The 17,948-nt window shown below is 32.8% G+C and overlaps 2 protein-coding genes across 2 annotated transcripts; both read left to right on the top strand.

The window, feature by feature from the left end:
• The first annotated feature begins 4,766 nt into the window (after positions 1–4,766).
• On the top strand, positions 4,767–7,627 carry LOC107802055 (protein S40-7-like). The gene is made up of 2 exons (XM_016625494.2): positions 4,767–5,585; positions 6,811–7,627. The coding sequence occupies exons 1-2, from the start codon at positions 4,898–4,900 to the stop codon at positions 6,837–6,839; spliced, it is 717 nt and encodes a 238-aa protein (XP_016480980.1). The 5' UTR covers positions 4,767–4,897; the 3' UTR covers positions 6,840–7,627.
• A 7,371-nt stretch (positions 7,628–14,998) lies between these two features.
• On the top strand, positions 14,999–16,377 carry LOC107802056 (uncharacterized). Its single transcript, XM_016625495.2, has 2 exons — positions 14,999–15,206; positions 15,809–16,377. The coding sequence occupies exons 1-2, from the start codon at positions 15,074–15,076 to the stop codon at positions 16,174–16,176; spliced, it is 501 nt and encodes a 166-aa protein (XP_016480981.1). The 5' UTR covers positions 14,999–15,073; the 3' UTR covers positions 16,177–16,377.
• Positions 16,378–17,948: the final 1,571 nt, after the last annotated feature.

Below are 17,948 nucleotides of genomic sequence, written 5' to 3'. Positions count from 1 at the left end.
ACGGCGGAGACTGGGCGGTGGCGACGCGGGGTGGGGAATGAGATTTATGTGAGGGAAATAGAGAAGGAGAGGGGAAGGTATTGAGTGAGGGAAATAGAGAAGGAGAGGGTAAGAGAGAAATGGGGGTTCCCCCATTTTTCAATTCTGATTTCAGAATTACCGACCAAATTTGGTCGGTAATTTTGGTCGGTACATTAAGTGTTGACCGTTTGACCAAAAACCTACCAACTTTGGTCGGCTTTTTTAAAAAAAAAATTAAATTCTTTTTTTTTTGTATTTGTTTTCTTAAAATATTATAAACTATAAAAAAAATATTATAAACTATAAGCATTTATTTTATTTAACTATACAATTATTATAAATAATTATAAACTATAAGCATAATCTTTATAAATAATTATATTAACTATTTACTTTTAATAAATTATAATAGCATCTATCTAAGTAAATTTTTTAAGTTATAATTAAGTATGTGAGTAATTTCTCTCACACACACACATACACTATATTGTAATTGATGCTAATAACTTCTTTTTTCATTCGTTCATCACTAATAATGCATGACATAGATTAATCGATATATAGGTCGAGACGTTTTGATGAATCATCGATTAATATTCATCGATACATCTAAGTAAGTTATAAGTCGATGAATCAATTTACAAATAGATATATTTGATGATAAAGTATATATACTAATTAGTATCTTCCCAAGTCTATCCCTAAAAGAACCCGACCCTGTGGTCCTAGCGCTTCGTGTTCTTATATATATACGGCTATACCTATATATATATATATATATATATATATATATATATATATATATATATATACACATACATACACACACACACACACACACACACACACACACTTTACTGTAATAATTTAACTATATATATAGCTTGTTATAGTATATGTTAGTGTGTATATATATATATAGCTTGTTAAAGTTTAACCATGTTTGACCTATTAATTTAACTCGTTTACTTAATACTAATAACTTTTTTTTTTATTTAATTTGTGATCTATATATATATATATATATATATATATATATATATATATATGTCAAAGATGTTTAGTATTAATTCTTCTATTTTTTATTCATTTATCACTAATAATGCATGACATAGATTAATCGATATAGGTCGAGACGTTTTGTTTTTACTATTAGTCGATATAGGTCAAACGCTTTGTTTTTAATATTCATTGATGCATATAAGTAAGTTATAAGTCGATGAATTAATTTATAAATAGATATATTTGATGATAAATTATATATACTAATTAGGATCTTCACAAGTTTATCCCTAAAGAACCCGACCCCGTGGTCCTAGCGCTTCGTATTCTTATATATATACGGTTATACCTCTATGTATATATATATATATACACACACACACACATACACACACTTTATTGTAATACTTTAACTATATATATAGCTTGTTATAGTATATATTTGTGTGTGTGTGTGTGTGTGTGTATATATATATATATATATATATATATATATATATATATATATATATATATATATATATATATATATATATAAAACACGCTTCGTTGTACTACTTTAACTACATATATAGCATGTTATATATAGTATATGTTAGTGTATTCATTATTTGTATTACAAAAGTGTTAACGAATTACATTTATATTATTTAGATAGTAAATATAAAAGTAATTCAAAAGTTTGACCAATGTTGACGTAATAACCGACCAACTTTGGTCGGTTATTTTGCAGAAAATAACAATTACCGACCAAAGTTGGTCGGTAAATGCTTCCCCTACATTAACCGACCAACGTTGGTCGGTAATTTTAAATATAAATTCTTAAATATTATAAAATATTTTAAATAATAAAATAATTATTAAAATTTAAAAAATTGGATCCAGATTACCGACCAACGTTGGTCGGTAATCCAAAATTTTCTTGTCTGACCAGCTGGGTCAATTCATTGACCAATTTACCGACCAACGTTGGTCGGTATTTAGTTTTCAAAAAATATAAAAAAAATATTTCCAGTTTTCGTCCAGGATGGACGGTTTTTGATCGCTTTTTTTGACCGACCAACGTTGGTCGGAAATATTTGGTCGGTTTTTAGCGGATTTTTAGTAGTGATTCCGTCCATTTTAAACGTTCAAATTCACCAAAACCCCTCATTTCACATTGCTAAAACCAGCTTAGCTAACGAAACACATTCAGGCCTCATTTGTTTATACTTAATGGAGGTCTGAATCTTAAACATTCAGATCTCAGACATTAAGTGCGTTTATTTTTAAAGTCTGAATCTTAATGATTTAGATTTTAGTCATTAAGTGTATTTATTTATTTTTACTTCACAACCACTTAATGGATTTGAATAGGTCTGTATGATTAAGATCTATAACAAAGACTTAATTTCATTAAGATGCTATCACCTACATTCATTATTAACTGCTGCTACCACCTACCATTATCAACTACCACCACCACCATCCTCAACCATAGCCGCCACCACTACCACCCCCACTACCATTATCCTCAACCATAACCACACACACCCCTACCTGCCTCAACTACTACCACCAACCACCCCATCACCATCAATAACCATAACTGACACTGTCCACCATTATAAACTATCACCACCCATCATCACCTTACTCAATCACAACCACAACCACAACCACAACCACAACCCACCATTATTAACTATCACCACTCACCACCACCATCCTCAACCATAATCATTATCGCTACCAATCACCACTAGCTACTACCGAGAACCACCACCATCAACCAAATTCACCACCAACCACCGCCTCTAGTCGGCACTCACAAGCACCTTCGTTAGCAAGCATCCCACATACATACATACATACATACACACACACACACACACACATATATATATATATATATATATATATATATATATATATATATATAGATTAATTAGTATTTCATTTGAATTTATGTTTATTTATTTTTAAACAAAGATATATTCATATATTTAAAAAATAAACAGTCTTAATTATTTAGTATTAAGATCTTTAGACACATCTTTATAGTCAGATGTGTATTCAGATTCAAACATTTTAATTTTTTTTAAAAAAACAAATGAGGCCTCAGAGTGTCAATATTAACTTATTAGGTAATTGAGACGATTTCACACATTTTACTTTTAACTAGTTTTAGTATACGTGCTCTGTACACGTATCCCATATCAATTAGTATAAAACTTTAAAAATTATATAAATATTATTAAACTATGTACATTTGATGTGCAACTGTTAAGCATCATTTCCAAAATATTTCAAGAATTTTATTTAATTAAAGAGTAATAATTGTGGATATTAAAATAATTTATATCTAATCATAGTATTGATTATAATGTGTATTCAAATTTACACAAAATTATAAATTTGATTAAAAGGCAATGGACATATTATTGTATAACCAGAGGATCAAATATACTTTTTCATAAAAAGTCTTTCTTTATTTTTCTTTTTTATGTTTACTTAGATAATTAAATCATATAGAATTAATTGGATTTTAATTCTATGACTGGTTATAAATTTTGATTAAGGAGTGCAGAGATTCATCGACTTTAGTCATAGTTTCCTACTTAGTCTTTCTCTTCTTCTTTTTTTTACTAAGATAATTAAATTACATATAATTAAGATATTACCTCATTCAATATTTGAACAATTAATTGTAATATCTAACATTTAAAATATTAATGAGAATTATTATTATATCTTGCATGGGATGTACATTTATGCTGATATATTTGTTTCTTATAATTGAGCAGATATCTACCACTAAAATAAAAAAATTTCTAATCTAATTTAGTCTAATTAAAACTAATGAAAAAAATAGACAAAACCTAACGTGTGCATGGAGAAAACATGAAAAGAAGCCCGCGCGACATTCGGCGTTAATACTCCCAAATCAGAAAATTCTAACCACAATTTTAATGATAACGGACGGCCGAGACTTTTATGTAAAAAGGACCAAGGAGGATCTTATCCTAATAGTATCACTTTATTCATAAAGTCGATAGATAGGCGGAAAACATATTTCTGGACAAATGAATGGACCTTTCCTTACTTTACTTGGGCACCAAAAAGTGACCATAAACTGATACAATAATATTCTTTTATTAATTGAAAAGGTTAGGTTTAAGACTTCTTACTTTTTTCAATAAGGAATTATTTAATTACCAAAAATTTTGTTAATTCTAAAGTCCTAAATATTAGAAAAAGTAACTTAAATTATACTTTTATCTAATACAAAATTTATTTTTAAAGAGTAAGAAAGACGAACGATCTATATTTCATTAAGTAATTCGTGTTTTTAATATAGTATAGATTAAAAGCTTTAAGAGATATAAAAAATTATTTCTCATCTAAACAGAAGTGTAAAAAAAAGTTTCTAGCAAATAAGTGTATTCTTCTTTCTTAAAATTAATACATAAGAACTTTTTGTTTATAATTTTAATTTGTTATTTAGTTATTCTATTTCAATATTACATTTATACCTCATGTTTTTCAAAATTAAATACTTGATACCTTTGTAAATTAGAAATATTATTCAAGGGGGTTAAACTTATGATATGATATATAACAGATGAATCTGCAATTAAATCATATTAATATTTACTATTTAGTACTATAATTTACCCTAATTCTATAAAATCATATATTAAAGTGACATAATAAAATATAAACTATGTGACAAAAGCATATAAAGATGCATTGTAAACGGTCACGTATTCATTATTTTCAGTGCAAAGAGACCTTTTCCTCCACTTCATTCCCAACAACTAAAAGCAGCTCCACTACTTCCGTTTCCGTTTTCCCGTTTTCCCTTACCCTATTTCGTGTCCTCCTTTTATCCATGGATTCAGGCCGCCGCGGCGGAGCCAATAATTACCGGTACCTTCGGAAACCACCGTATTCCGATCGGCTCCTCGGCATTTTCTCCACCGCTCACTCACTATCCCAACCCTCTACCTCCACCTCCACTTCCCCTTCCACTTCCGCCGCTGGAGATGAGCTCAGCGAGCACGACATCTTCGACGTGTCTTCTGACGCTATTCACCACTCTATTCCTTCAACCTCAACGAGCCCCAATACTAATCACCATCGTTCCCCTAACCATCGCTCTCACCAGAAACATTTCGGTATCCTAGCCGCGCTGCCGGAGTCTGAGTCCCACGCGCCTGCTTTGCTCTCTGTCTCGTCATCCTCCTCGTCTTCCTCCACATCGTCGGCTCGTTTGATTCCTACAATACCTAAACGGCCGCCATCGGTGGATCGGGTTAAATATCTCCAGTCCGCACCGGTGAATGTGCCTGTAATTTCGGCAGTAGGAGGGCAAAGAGGCCGTCATTTCGACGACGTTGACGATGATGATGATGATGATGACGACGACGACGTGGATAATTGCGAGATGTTACCGCCACATGAACTTGTTGCTTCGAGGCAGACGCCGATTTTGGCATCCTCTGTGCTTGAGGGAGCTGGGAGGAAGTTGAAAGGGAGGGATTTGAGGCAGGTCCGAAATGCCATTTGGCGGAAGACAGGTTTTCTTGACTGACTTTTTAATAAATTTGAGATAATTGTTAGGTTTCTTTCTCAATTTGTGTGCGATTATAAAATTTTGAATTTTGTAGGGGTGAATTGATAAGCTATGATTAGAAATTATTCTGCTTTAGTAATTTTCATTGTCATCTTTTGACACCATCGTGGCGTGTTATCAATTAAAATGAGCTTGACTTATGGGGAAAAAAAGCTTGATGCTTTTCCTCTAAGATATTAGCCCAATTTTAGTGCATTATTAAAGATGAAGGCGAATCGAGCAACTTATATAGATAAACTGGATAGAAAGAAAAAAAAAAGCACCCCTAGCATTTGCGGCTGCTTCAAAACGACAACCTCTACTTCTATGTTTAACTAAAAGTGAACTGCCAGCATTAAATGGAGAGTCTTGCCTGTTTGAACTATTGAGAGCTGGAAAGCATGCTGGCTGTCTGAGTTGCGAAAAGGCAAATTGCCTAATATTTTCTCTTCAATAACCGTTACTTTAAGGTGTGTGTGTATTTCTCAATTTCTCCCGTTGTGTACAGTTAAAGTGCTGGTCTCATGAATAATTTGAAAACTAGCCTTATTTTGTGAACCCCCTGTCTACCAACTTACAGCTTCTTATTGTGTAAGGTTTATCTATGTTATAAAGAGGGATGGGCAGTTTTGTTGCTGAGACACTGTTCCCATTCTAGAAACCAACAGGTAGAGAGGAGAGACTGTGTCTATATCTGCTTTGTTTCTTGATTTTGGACTCAACCCATTATTACTGTTTTTTTGTTGAAAAAGACTGAAAGTTTCTTTGATATATCAAGATCCGATCCTTAGGAGAAAAACATGATAACTGGTATAGTTCTTCTTCCTTCCACTGTATAGACATCCTTTAGGTACTACAACTTCTGCTTTGCACTACTAGTAGCAGTCTGTCGACAGAAATATCATCAGATCCGTGGCATCTCCTTGCCTGTGAAGATTCCATCTCAAACTTTTGCAACGGCAAGTATTCTTGCTGTGTGTTTCTCAAGCTAAGTACTGCTCTTGAGCATAATGGAATGAGCGTGAGCGAACTTGCCAATGAAGTTACAATAAGTTAAGCTCTTGAGGCTAGAGAAACTAGAGAGCTCAAGAAACATGCTACTACTTCAGTCCTAACTATGTGACATACTTCATCTTTGGTGTCAAATTTAAACCTTCTAATGAAAATGATTCAATCATTTTTGCATACAGAGAATATATGTAATTTGAAAGCATGTTAAAAGCAAAGTATTGAAAGGCGAGTTTAAGGTGCTCCTTGGGGCATCCTGGTGCAAGGTGCAGTGAAGTTGCCTCAAGATTCGCGTGAAAGGCGCACACTTTGGGATCGGTAGGACGCCTGGACTGGAAAGGAAAGGAAAGATGAAAAGAGATCACTGAGGCTTTATTTGATTAATGGACACCTTCCAAGCAACAACAACAACAACAACAACCCAGTAAAATCCTACTAATGGGATTTGGGGAGGGTAGTGTGTACGCAGACCTTACCCCTACCCCGAAGGAGTAGAGAGGCTGTTTCCGAAAGACCCTCGGCTCAAAAAAATAAAAAGACAAAATGACAAAAAGGAGACAATATTAGTATCAGTATCAGAAACGAAAGCAGGATCTGATGACAATTTTCTTTTCTTTTTTCTTTTTACAGAACAAAATTTCTTACACGGTGAATCTTAGTATTGTACATCCAAACTAAGGGTATTGATGGGCGGATTAGACTTATTTTGGGTTGGTTAAAATGGACTGAGTCAATTGACCCGTCTAAAAGTTACTTGGACTGAAATGTGCTGGATCAAGATGGGTTAAAAGTTGGGTCATAGTCCACCAAACTCTTATCAAACTTTAATTAATGCGTGTTATTTTCTTATAAATTGTTTAATAATCATAGGGGTGGCAAGTGGGCCGGGCCCGGTCCTAAGTGGGCCGGTCCGGTCCTAAACGGTCCCGGGCTTCGCGGGCTTATTGCTGGAATCGGCTCGGGACCGGGACCACGAATTAACGGTCCCGAGTTTAGTGGGCCGGTCCCGGGCCTAAACGGCCCAAACGGGCCCAACAGAAACTTTGTATTTTTATTTTTTTTTATTTATAGAAGTTAGAGAAAAAAAATAGTAATAAAGATATATAAGCTATATTCGATTTATATACTATATATGCATCTTAAAATATATATATACTATATTATATATACATAGTATACATCTTAAAATATACTATATATACATCTTAAGATATACTATATATATATAGTATAGTATAGTAGATCTTAAGATATATATACATCTTAAGATATATAAGCTATATATATATATATATATAGTAAGATGTATATATAGTATATCTTAAGATGTATACTATCGAATATGACTTATAAACTATGTATATATAATATAGTGTGTATATATACACACTATACTATATATACATAGTATATTCGATATACTATACTATATATACATCTTAAGATATATAAGTTATATTCGATTTATATACTATATATATATATATATACATCTTAAGATATATATATATACACACACACACACACACTATACTATATATACATCTTATATATACACACACTATACTATATATACATAGTATATAAGTCATATTCGATAGTATACATCTTAAGATATACTATATATACATCTTAAGATATATATATATATATATATATATATATATATATATATATATATATATATATATATATATATCACACACACACACTATACTATATATACATCTTATATATACACACACTATACTATATATACATAGTATATAAGTCATATTCGATAGTATACATCTTAAGATATATATAATATATATAGTAAGATGTATATATATTATAGTATAGTATAGTATATACTATATATACAACTTAAGATATATAAGCTATATTCGATATATTCGATATACATATATATATATATATATATATAAGCTTATATGTATACTATACTATACTATAGTTAGAGAAAAAAAATAGTAATATATATATATACACACACTATACTATATATACATCTTATATATACACACACTATACTATATATACATAGTATATAAGTCATATTCGATAGTATACATCTTAAGATATATATAATATATATAGTAAGATGTATATATATTATAGTATAGTATAGTATATACTATATATACAACTTAAGATATATAAGCTATATTCGATATATTCGATATACATATATATATATATATATACACACACTATACTATATATACATAGTATATAAGTCATATTCGATAGTATACATCTTAAGATATATATAATATATATAGTAAGATGTATATATATTATAGTATAGTATAGTATATACTATATATACAACTTAAGATATATAAGCTATATTCGATATATTCGATATACATATATATATATAAGATTAACAGTTACTTGGAAGAGGTTAAAAGAAATTTACTGTCTGTATACATCTTATATATACACACACTATACTATATATACATAGTATATAAGTCATATTCGATAGTATACATCTTAAGATATATATAATATATATAGTAAGATGTATATATATTATAGTATAGTATAGTATATACTATATATACAACTTAAGATATATAAGCTATATTCGATATACATATATATATATAAGCTTATATGTATACTATACTATACTATAATATATATATACATTTTATTATATATAAGCTATATTTGATTTATATACTATATATACATCTTAAGATATACTATATATACATGTATATCTACTATATATATATCTAGTATATCTAGTATACTATGTATATATAGTATAGTATAGTATATATAGTATATCTTAAGATGTATATATAGTATAGTATATATAGTATATCTTAAGATGTATATATAGTATATCTTAAGATGTATATATAGTATAGACTATAGTATAGTATAAATATAAGCTTATATATATATATATATATATATATATTCATAAATAGCCAACGGCTATTTTTGACAGCCTAACGTTTTTTTTTTAAAAAAAAAATTAAAAAAAACGCTAAGGGACCGGACCGGTCCCGGGCATACAGGCCCAAATCATAGGCCCGGCCCCACGAGACCGGACCAAACGGTCCTGGCCCGTTTAGTCGTTTGGCTCGCGGTCCCGGGCCGGTCCCCGGCCTGGACCGGCCCACTTGCCAGCCTTAAATAATCAAATAATACGTTTTTTCTTTTGTTATGGTCATATATAACATCTTAAACAAAAAAGAATTATTTTAAAGATATTTTAGTAAAATGACCGGACCAGGCCCGCTAAAACCGGACCAAACGGTCCTGGCCCGTTTAGTCGTTTGGCTCGCGGTCCCGGGCCGGTCCCCGGCCTGGACCGGCCCACTTGCCAGCCTTAAATAATCAAATAATACGTTTTTTCTTTTGTTATGGTCATATATAACATCTTAAACAAAAAAGAATTATTTTAAAGATATTTTAGTAAAGTTACTCGTAGATCAATTTGAACTAAAAATCAGCCTAATTTTAGATGGGCTGAGATGGGCCGGGCCAAGATGGGTTGAGTTCCAAAAACACATCAACACTTATTTGCAGAGTGTAGTTGGATTACTACCATAAGGGGAGCACTGACAAATTGGTCTGGTATCAACTTTCCACCAAAGCCTATTAATGAGAGTTTGCGGTGGATAAGAAGCAGATATTGGAGGCAGTTTAGAAAAGTAGCAGCAGCAGCCATACTTGGTGTCATGGTCTACCATGCATGGCAAGCTAGAAACTGAAACATTTTTAGGCAAGTGACTCTCTGTCAATCAAACCCAGTGAAATTTCACAAGTGAAGTATGGGGCAAGTGATTGTGAACACAGAATTTAGTATAGAACAGATACATGAAGAACTTAAAGAGAGGATCAACATGCAAGCAACATCGAGGAAAGCTAGGAGTTGTCAAGTGTTGCCCTTGCAAGAAGTCCCTAGACTAGGGAGATCAAACATATCTTCGGGAATAAAACATAACTCTTGGGGTTGCTTTTATAATTAAAAAAACCAAGATTCCCTTCTAATACGGGCCCAAAGGCCGACCTCTTCCGAGCCAAAGCTAAAAAAGAAGTCGGAGGTTGGTAATGAACAGCTCTCTAATGGTCGAGCCTGCCAAGGACACGGAACCCAACAACATCGAGGAAAGCTAGGAGGTGTCAAGTGTTGTAAATAGATTTTTGTAGTTAGTTCATGTGTATTCTTAGTTATTTTTCTTCCTGAGGTCTATATGTACCGGGCACTCTCCTAGGACTCTAGATGCTCTTTAGTTTGTAAACAATTATTATGGTAATATTCATAGATTATTGCCCCCCAAAAAAAAAATGAATGGCCAACTTTGGAAGGTAAGGCGAGTCAAATAGATTCGGGCTCAAATTGTCACCCCCAATCCTAACTATTCAAGCTATTTGCAGAAAGGAAGCCGACCAAAATAAAAGGCGTACCCTTGAAAACTAACGTCTGCGTCTCCATAAGTTGGTCGTGCTTTGTATATCTTAGAGAACGTGAGTATAGAGTCTCTCCACTGCTTGAGTAATTAAGTGGTAACCAATTCTTGGTTCTCCCATCACTACCAAAATCCATTTAAATATTTTCTTTTAACAAGTACTTTTAGATGGGAATAATTATTATGTTCTTATTTTGAAGGGAATTAAAGTTTCTGAAACTATAGAGAAGCAGTACTGAACGCTTCTAAAACCACTAGTATGATATGTCATTCCCTTCTTAAAATACTAAGATTTGAAGTACGGATTTCATCCATTTACTTGCAAATCTTTGTGGAAAGTAATCTAAACTAGGGGCATAATAACGACCAACCCGAAAAAATCGACCGAACCGATAATTTTGGTTTATTCGGTTTGGTTTATTCGATTTTTCGATCGGTTTGCGGTTAATATTTTTTAAAAATTTGGTATTCGGTTCGGTATTCGGGTATGGGTTTCATTGCCAAAAAACCCCTATCATTAAAAATATGTTAGATGACAAGTACACAACTAAAGCTAATCAGATAACTAGTCAACTTCTTGTTAAATTTTCTGAAACAACTTCCGGTCACTAATTTTTAAAAAGTTTAAGTGATTGTTTCACATCAAGTCACTTTAAAAGAAGGGTATCTAAACAATTCAACTAGGAAATCTTTTAGGGAGAAGCTAAGAGTTTCTTCTACCAATGACCTGTTAGATTTTTCTATTTTCGTTAGTTTTTCTCGACAGATTTGTCGTGTTTGTTTCTCACCATAAAAGGGATATATCCTTCTTAGACCTCGTTCCCATGTTAGTTGCCTTGTCAGTCATCTTGTTAGCTAAAAGAAAAAAAAAAAAAAAAAAGAAGATAAGGAAACTCATGAAGCTCTTCTCAATTTCTAGCTTTAGTTTAACTACCCTTTTCTTATGCTACCAAATTTGTGGGGCATATAATACTAGAATCCAGATATAGAATTAAAACATTATCATACGTTACAGATTCTCCTCCAATTGGCCATGTTTGACAGCACCACATAGGATAAAATACAACTGTTAGAACGGTCAAAAAATATAGATGAATTAGCAGACCACTAGGGCAATGCAAAACTAGTTCAGTACAAAAGATGGCATCACTTGTTAATAGTGAAGTAAAATGTCTCATTGAATCATTAGGAATCTAATGTACAGTAACAAATTGGATGAAGGATAACACCACATAAATGGATGTGGCACGTATTGTTACATTAGCACCGAAAATAAAATCAAAAATAAAAAATCGAAAAATAAAACCGAAAATAGCCGCACCAAACCGCAATAAAACCAAACCGTACCGAAAATACTTTGGTTCGGTTTTGGTTATTAAAAATCGCAAATCGAAAATCGAAAAAACCGAACCGACCGACGCCCGGCAGAAAAATTTGCATGAGGAATTTGTAGACACAAGTGAATTTAGGATTTGAAGTTTATGGGTTCTCAGATACCTCAAGGTAATATACAATAATAAATATTTAGTAAAATTTTTAATACATATACAGACTTCGGGCAAACACTATTGAGTTATTGTGAACCCGGGTTAGGATTAGGGGTGCTTATCGGACGGATAATTACGCTTAACGGTTCGGCTTATCGGTTATCGGATTATAAATGTAGTAATCTGCTAGCCATCTAATAAGACAACGGGCGGATTGATATCGGATTAACGATTATCGGGCGGTTTATCGGCTAGACCAAATAAAAAATTGGTATAATATTGTAATGGATTCTTTTTTATGGGTGGTTTTATTGACTGACTTCGTGCACGCATCCTAATAGACCTAATGAGCTGGATAGAATTGAAAATTTGGATGGGAAAGTTATAAATTAGAATGGATATCGAGTCTTAGGAGTTCTTGCTACTTCAAGATCCATAGGAAAGTATAAATATAAAAATTATGGGTTAACGGTTTATCCGATAAGAAAATTGAGTAATCCGCCCCCAAACCGTTAAGCCGTTAATTATAAAATCTCAATCCGTTCACCATCCATTACCCGATAATCCGATGTCAATAAGCCAATAAGTTATCTGTTCGATTAACGATTTCGGTTCGATTTTCAACGGTGCTAGTTAGGATTCCCCACTATTCAAGCATTTATGAGCTGATCTCTAGATGATGAGAGGCAGTATAGATAAACGTCCTTGTAGAAAAATAGTGTATGGCTTCGGAGTAAATGCGTCCTGTTGATGGGGAAAGAAAGATCAACTGCCATGTGTATATACAAGATTTCATTGTACGTATCTGCAGATATGAAATAAAGTTCTAACTCTCCTCCAATTAATTCAAGCGGTTCAAGAACAACCACCTATGTGGTTGGGTATTTATCCACCCTGCAGTTTATCATAAGCCAGAGATTTCAAACAACAAATAATGAAGCATGCATCGATCTATGATATTTTAGCTAGTAATTCATGAAATGTTAGCAGTTAGCACAATTATAAATGTTAGGATCGGAAATTCGTGTAGGGTGAAATTTAGTCAAACAACGGTATAATGACAATAACAAATACAATGAAAGTTGATAACAACGCAATTAAAGCAGATAAAGAAGATATCAATTTAACGTGGTTCGATCAAAGTGACCTACGTCCATAAGCGGAGAAGAGCAATTTCACTATACGAAAAGAGTACAAACGAGAGTACAAAATTAGAGTAAATACTCTAATTAATCCCAAATACCCTAAGAAAGTAACCTCACAAGATCACTCCAAAGAAAGAGTTCACACAAGTGCTTCTCAACACTTAACTCTCATACAAAACACTCTTAATAAAGGAGGAAAGGAAAAAACAAGAAATGAAGTCTCAAGTCTTGTTGGTGTGTCTAAAATGAACTAATGACATTCCCTTTTATAGGCAAAAAAGTCTTGGCCTCTTAGGTGTAAAAGAAGAGATACAACTTGTGCAAATGATGTCCAACACACAATACAATATTTTTGGGTCCCAAAGAATATTGCCAACAAAGTCTACACTTTACAAAGATGTTTATGCTTATGTGAGATGGACTCCATTAGCCAAAATATTGGCCATAATTACAATAAATGTGCTAAAAGCTTTGTCCCATAATACCGTTACACCACAATCTCTCTCTCTCCTATTTTATGGAGTGGAAACGGATTAACTTTACCCACTAGAGATAAATGTACCCTAGTGCTTGCTATATGGTGCGATGACTACATTATGTTATGGTTATTAAAAATTTACTTGTCCCGGGTGTATACAACAAAGTACAAACTTCCTCAATTTACTAAAGTTAAGTGATCTAATGAGATCAAATTATTGATAAATTACCATGGTTAAGTGATAGAAGACTATGTATAAACACGTGTCATACATCGTCTATTGGTTTGATTTAAACATACGGTACGAGAAATTTTAAAATCTGAACTAGCTGGTAAACTTCAATGGCATCAAATTCACCATGATACTAGAGTATTAACATCGTCAAAGCAATTCCTACTTCGTAAATTATTTATGTTTTAAAATATATGTTTGACGTTTTAAGAAAAACAAGGAGCATTTGTTAAAAAAAAAATTCCTTTACAAATTCATCCTAAGTGTACTACTCCAATTAATGGACAATTAAGTAAGTGAGACGTTTAAGAGACATATATAAAATAAAGGCACGGTAGTTTAGGTAAAAGCTTTTGTGATTAAGCTTATTAGATGTGTCTCTCAAACCATGTGCAAAACCCATAAAAGACATACAAATATGGACAATAATTTGAAAGTAAGGAGTTAGAGGAAATGTAGTGTAGTTCTGTTTGAATTCCCAAAGACTAGCCAGCATAAGTGATTCCAACTACCAACTCAGACTTTGGGGACCCTTTCATTTACTGTTTCTCATGGACTACTTGCTACTCTATTTATAGAATGTTTTTGCATCCTCATTTTTATTGTTATAGGTATACTAATCCTAAGTTCCATTACAGTTTGTACTACTAGCTAGCAAGCTTCAATGGCATCATCTTATCAGCTTGGATTTGCACTATTCATCACTTTGGCTGTTGCCACCCTTCAGTTTTCCTCTTGCCATGTCTTGAAAGGTTCTGTCACTTGCCTAGACTGCAACCAGCATTCTGATCTCTCAGGTTTAGTTTCTTTTCCTATTCGAGCAGTTAACTTGAGTTGCAACCTAGCCTATTGGTGTTTGAAGTTATCTTTCCATCCTTTAATAAAGAGTGCTGGGAAATGTTTTACTTATTTGTGTTTGGTATGAAGGAAAATATTTTATCTTCAAAAATCATCTGTTTTTGGGATTATATCTTTGCTGGTAAGTGTTGGTTGAAGCGATATAGAGTAAAAGTTGAGATATTTGCATAGGAGAATGATTTTCGTCTATAAATGAGTAGAAGTCATTATTCCAACTTAATGGAAGCAATCCAACACTGCAAAAATATTTTATCAAAAACATATTTCAGTCAAAATACATGCTGTTCTAAAGGAAAAAGGAAATATGTTTTAACTAGGTCAAGGGTGCTATCTAACTTTATTGACTTTATTTTGGAGCTGGTTATGCGACGCAATATTAACTAGTGCCATCAAATAAATTATGGTATCAATCTTCTTTGCATTATTTGAGCAAGAAACACGGAAACAGTAGTGTTTTTAGTTAATTAAAAAGAAGCAATGAAGTTCTGGACATTCTAATTTATAGTATCATATTTTCCCCACAATTTTCAAAATTGCCCAGGAATTAAGGTTTCAGTGAAGTGTAACCAGGTGAAAACATTGGCCATGGCTACAACAGAAGAAGATGGCTCTTTTGAGACAAACCTTCCCTTTGACACTACACCAACATCAACAGCTGCACACATTTGCTATGCCAAGATTCTTGGAGGTCCTAAGCAGCTATTTGTTTCAAAAAAAGACACAGACCCAACAGTTGTCAAGTCTCAAGAAGATGATAGTTCCTACACAATCTCTAAACCCTTAAAATTCTACACAAAATACTCAAAGTTTGGTTCATCCAAGACTATTGATCTACCAGTTCCAAAGGAGTGGGGACTTGCACCAACTAGCTATTATATCCCTTTCATCCCCATCATTGGCATACCTTAAGTATTCCACTCTTTTAAGTATTGTAGCTAGCTAATCTCCTTATGATTAATTAGAGAATGTGGGAAATTAAGTGGAAGGAGAGAGCAGTCTTTTATATAAATATTAAATATAAACATATGTCTATAATATGTTTATATAGGTTTGGCTGTAAAATATTGTGTAATGTTCATGTTTAGTACTTATTTGCAAGGACTTGGTTTGTTAGTATGTGTAGCAACTTGATTAGTAACTAACCAGAACTAAAGTTGGGTGTTTTCACATATATTAATTTGCTTTTTTGGATGTGATGTTATATGATTCTTTTGAAGGGAGCCTAACTGGTAAAGTTGCTGTCAATGTGACCAGGAGGTCACGGGTTCGAGCCGTGAAAACAGTCTCTTGCAAAAATATGCAGGGTAAGACTGTGTACAATAGACCCTTGTAGTCCGGTTCTTTCCCGGACCACGCGCATAGCGGGAGCTTAGTACACCGGATTGCCCTTTTATATGCCTCTTTTGTTTCATATCACAAGATATCAAGAATATTAATCTTACTGAATGCAAAGGAGACCAGCAAAACTGACAATTTGAATAAGTTTGCTCAAGTATCATTAATGCCTTCAATAAATTTCCACCGGTAATAGGTGAGGACATAAGGTAAAACTTGAAAGTTGAGTATTTAATTTGGTCAAATTGTACTAGCCAAAACTGGAATATTGCCAACGAGGCCAACTAAATGATTATGTCTTTTATTTTTGCGAACAACAATATAATTGCATGTTATTAGGGAAAATATAAGTTACCCCGAATATGTCCCAAAAACTCAATTATACACTCTAATTTTGCGTCATCCTTTTATTCTCTTATTTTTGTTCAAAATAGAATTAATATCACCCCAAATGCTATGCTGATGTGGGTAAAAAATTAAATTATATTAAAGAAATAGGCACGTAAGACTGAAACTAAAGAGAAAAAGGGAAAATCCCCCCTCCCCCTCATCTTCTTCTTTACGGCCTCCTCTTAAAATTACAAACACCCTTTCTTTCACCATTCATCCCCACTCTCATTAAGTATTCGTCTTCTCTCTGACTTCATAACCACACCATTGAACCCAACTAAGTTACTTAAACCTCAACCAAAGTAATTACAAAAAATAATTATCAGGAAGAAAATAAATTGACAAATCTGAAAATCAATCTAGAAAATTGAAGGAACAGTCAAATGACACCTCCTCAGCTCGAGACAGTGTCACACATCAAGTCATGTTTCTTTCTGATGATGTACTAAGTTTTTTTTTGGTCTAATGATTGTTAAAGCTACCCGAGTGTTCGAATAGGTTAGCACAAAGTAGAAACTAACAATTTTATAATGATCTGGTTTTAAATTCTATTTTATCCAAGTGTTTCATCAGGAGGTTTTTAACTACTAGTATAATCTTTTTTATTTTAATCTTGGAAAATTTTGCTGGGGGAAACCAAATTTATACCCACAAACAATGTTTTTCTTCTGAAGAAGAATGCCATTTGTCACCATAACAAAGAGACAGTTAATAGATGTTGCCGGCAATTTTTTTTCAGCAGGCTTCCATTTTTTCTGGTCAAATTTTAATCTTTTTCATTTATCTCTCTCCCCAATCTCCATTCTCTTGGTATTACTTTGCCAAGTCTAATATAACATTAAGTTGACACTAAAACTTTTGAAACAACTTTAGCTGGTTTAAGGGGCGGCAGCATACACCCGCGATGGAGTTTAGTAGGGGTGGCAAAACTAATCTAAACATATTTGACTCACCCA

The sequence above is a fragment of the Nicotiana tabacum genome, chromosome 22 (genome assembly GCF_000715075.1).
Source record: "Nicotiana tabacum cultivar K326 chromosome 22, ASM71507v2, whole genome shotgun sequence".
NCBI lineage: Eukaryota > Viridiplantae > Streptophyta > Magnoliopsida > Solanales > Solanaceae > Nicotiana > Nicotiana tabacum.
Note: the sequence above shows the minus strand (reverse complement) of the source record. Positions and strands in the feature narration are given on the sequence as shown.

What these genes read in the sequence shown, in the direction of transcription:
- LOC107802056 (XM_016625495.2), top strand. Translation starts at nt 15,074, where the DNA reads ATGGCATCATCTTATCAGCTTGGATTTGCACTATTCATCACTTTGGCT. An exon ending in CCAGCATTCTGATCTCTCAG is followed by an intron (nt 15,207 to 15,808) that starts GTTTAGTTTCTT and finishes AAAATTGCCCAG; the next exon opens with GAATTAAGGTTTCAGTGAAG.
- LOC107802055 (XM_016625494.2), top strand. Translation starts at nt 4,898, where the DNA reads ATGGATTCAGGCCGCCGCGGCGGAGCCAATAATTACCGGTACCTTCGG. An exon ending in TGCCATTTGGCGGAAGACAG is followed by an intron (nt 5,586 to 6,810) that starts GTTTTCTTGACT and finishes TTTTGCATACAG; the next exon opens with AGAATATATGTAATTTGAAA.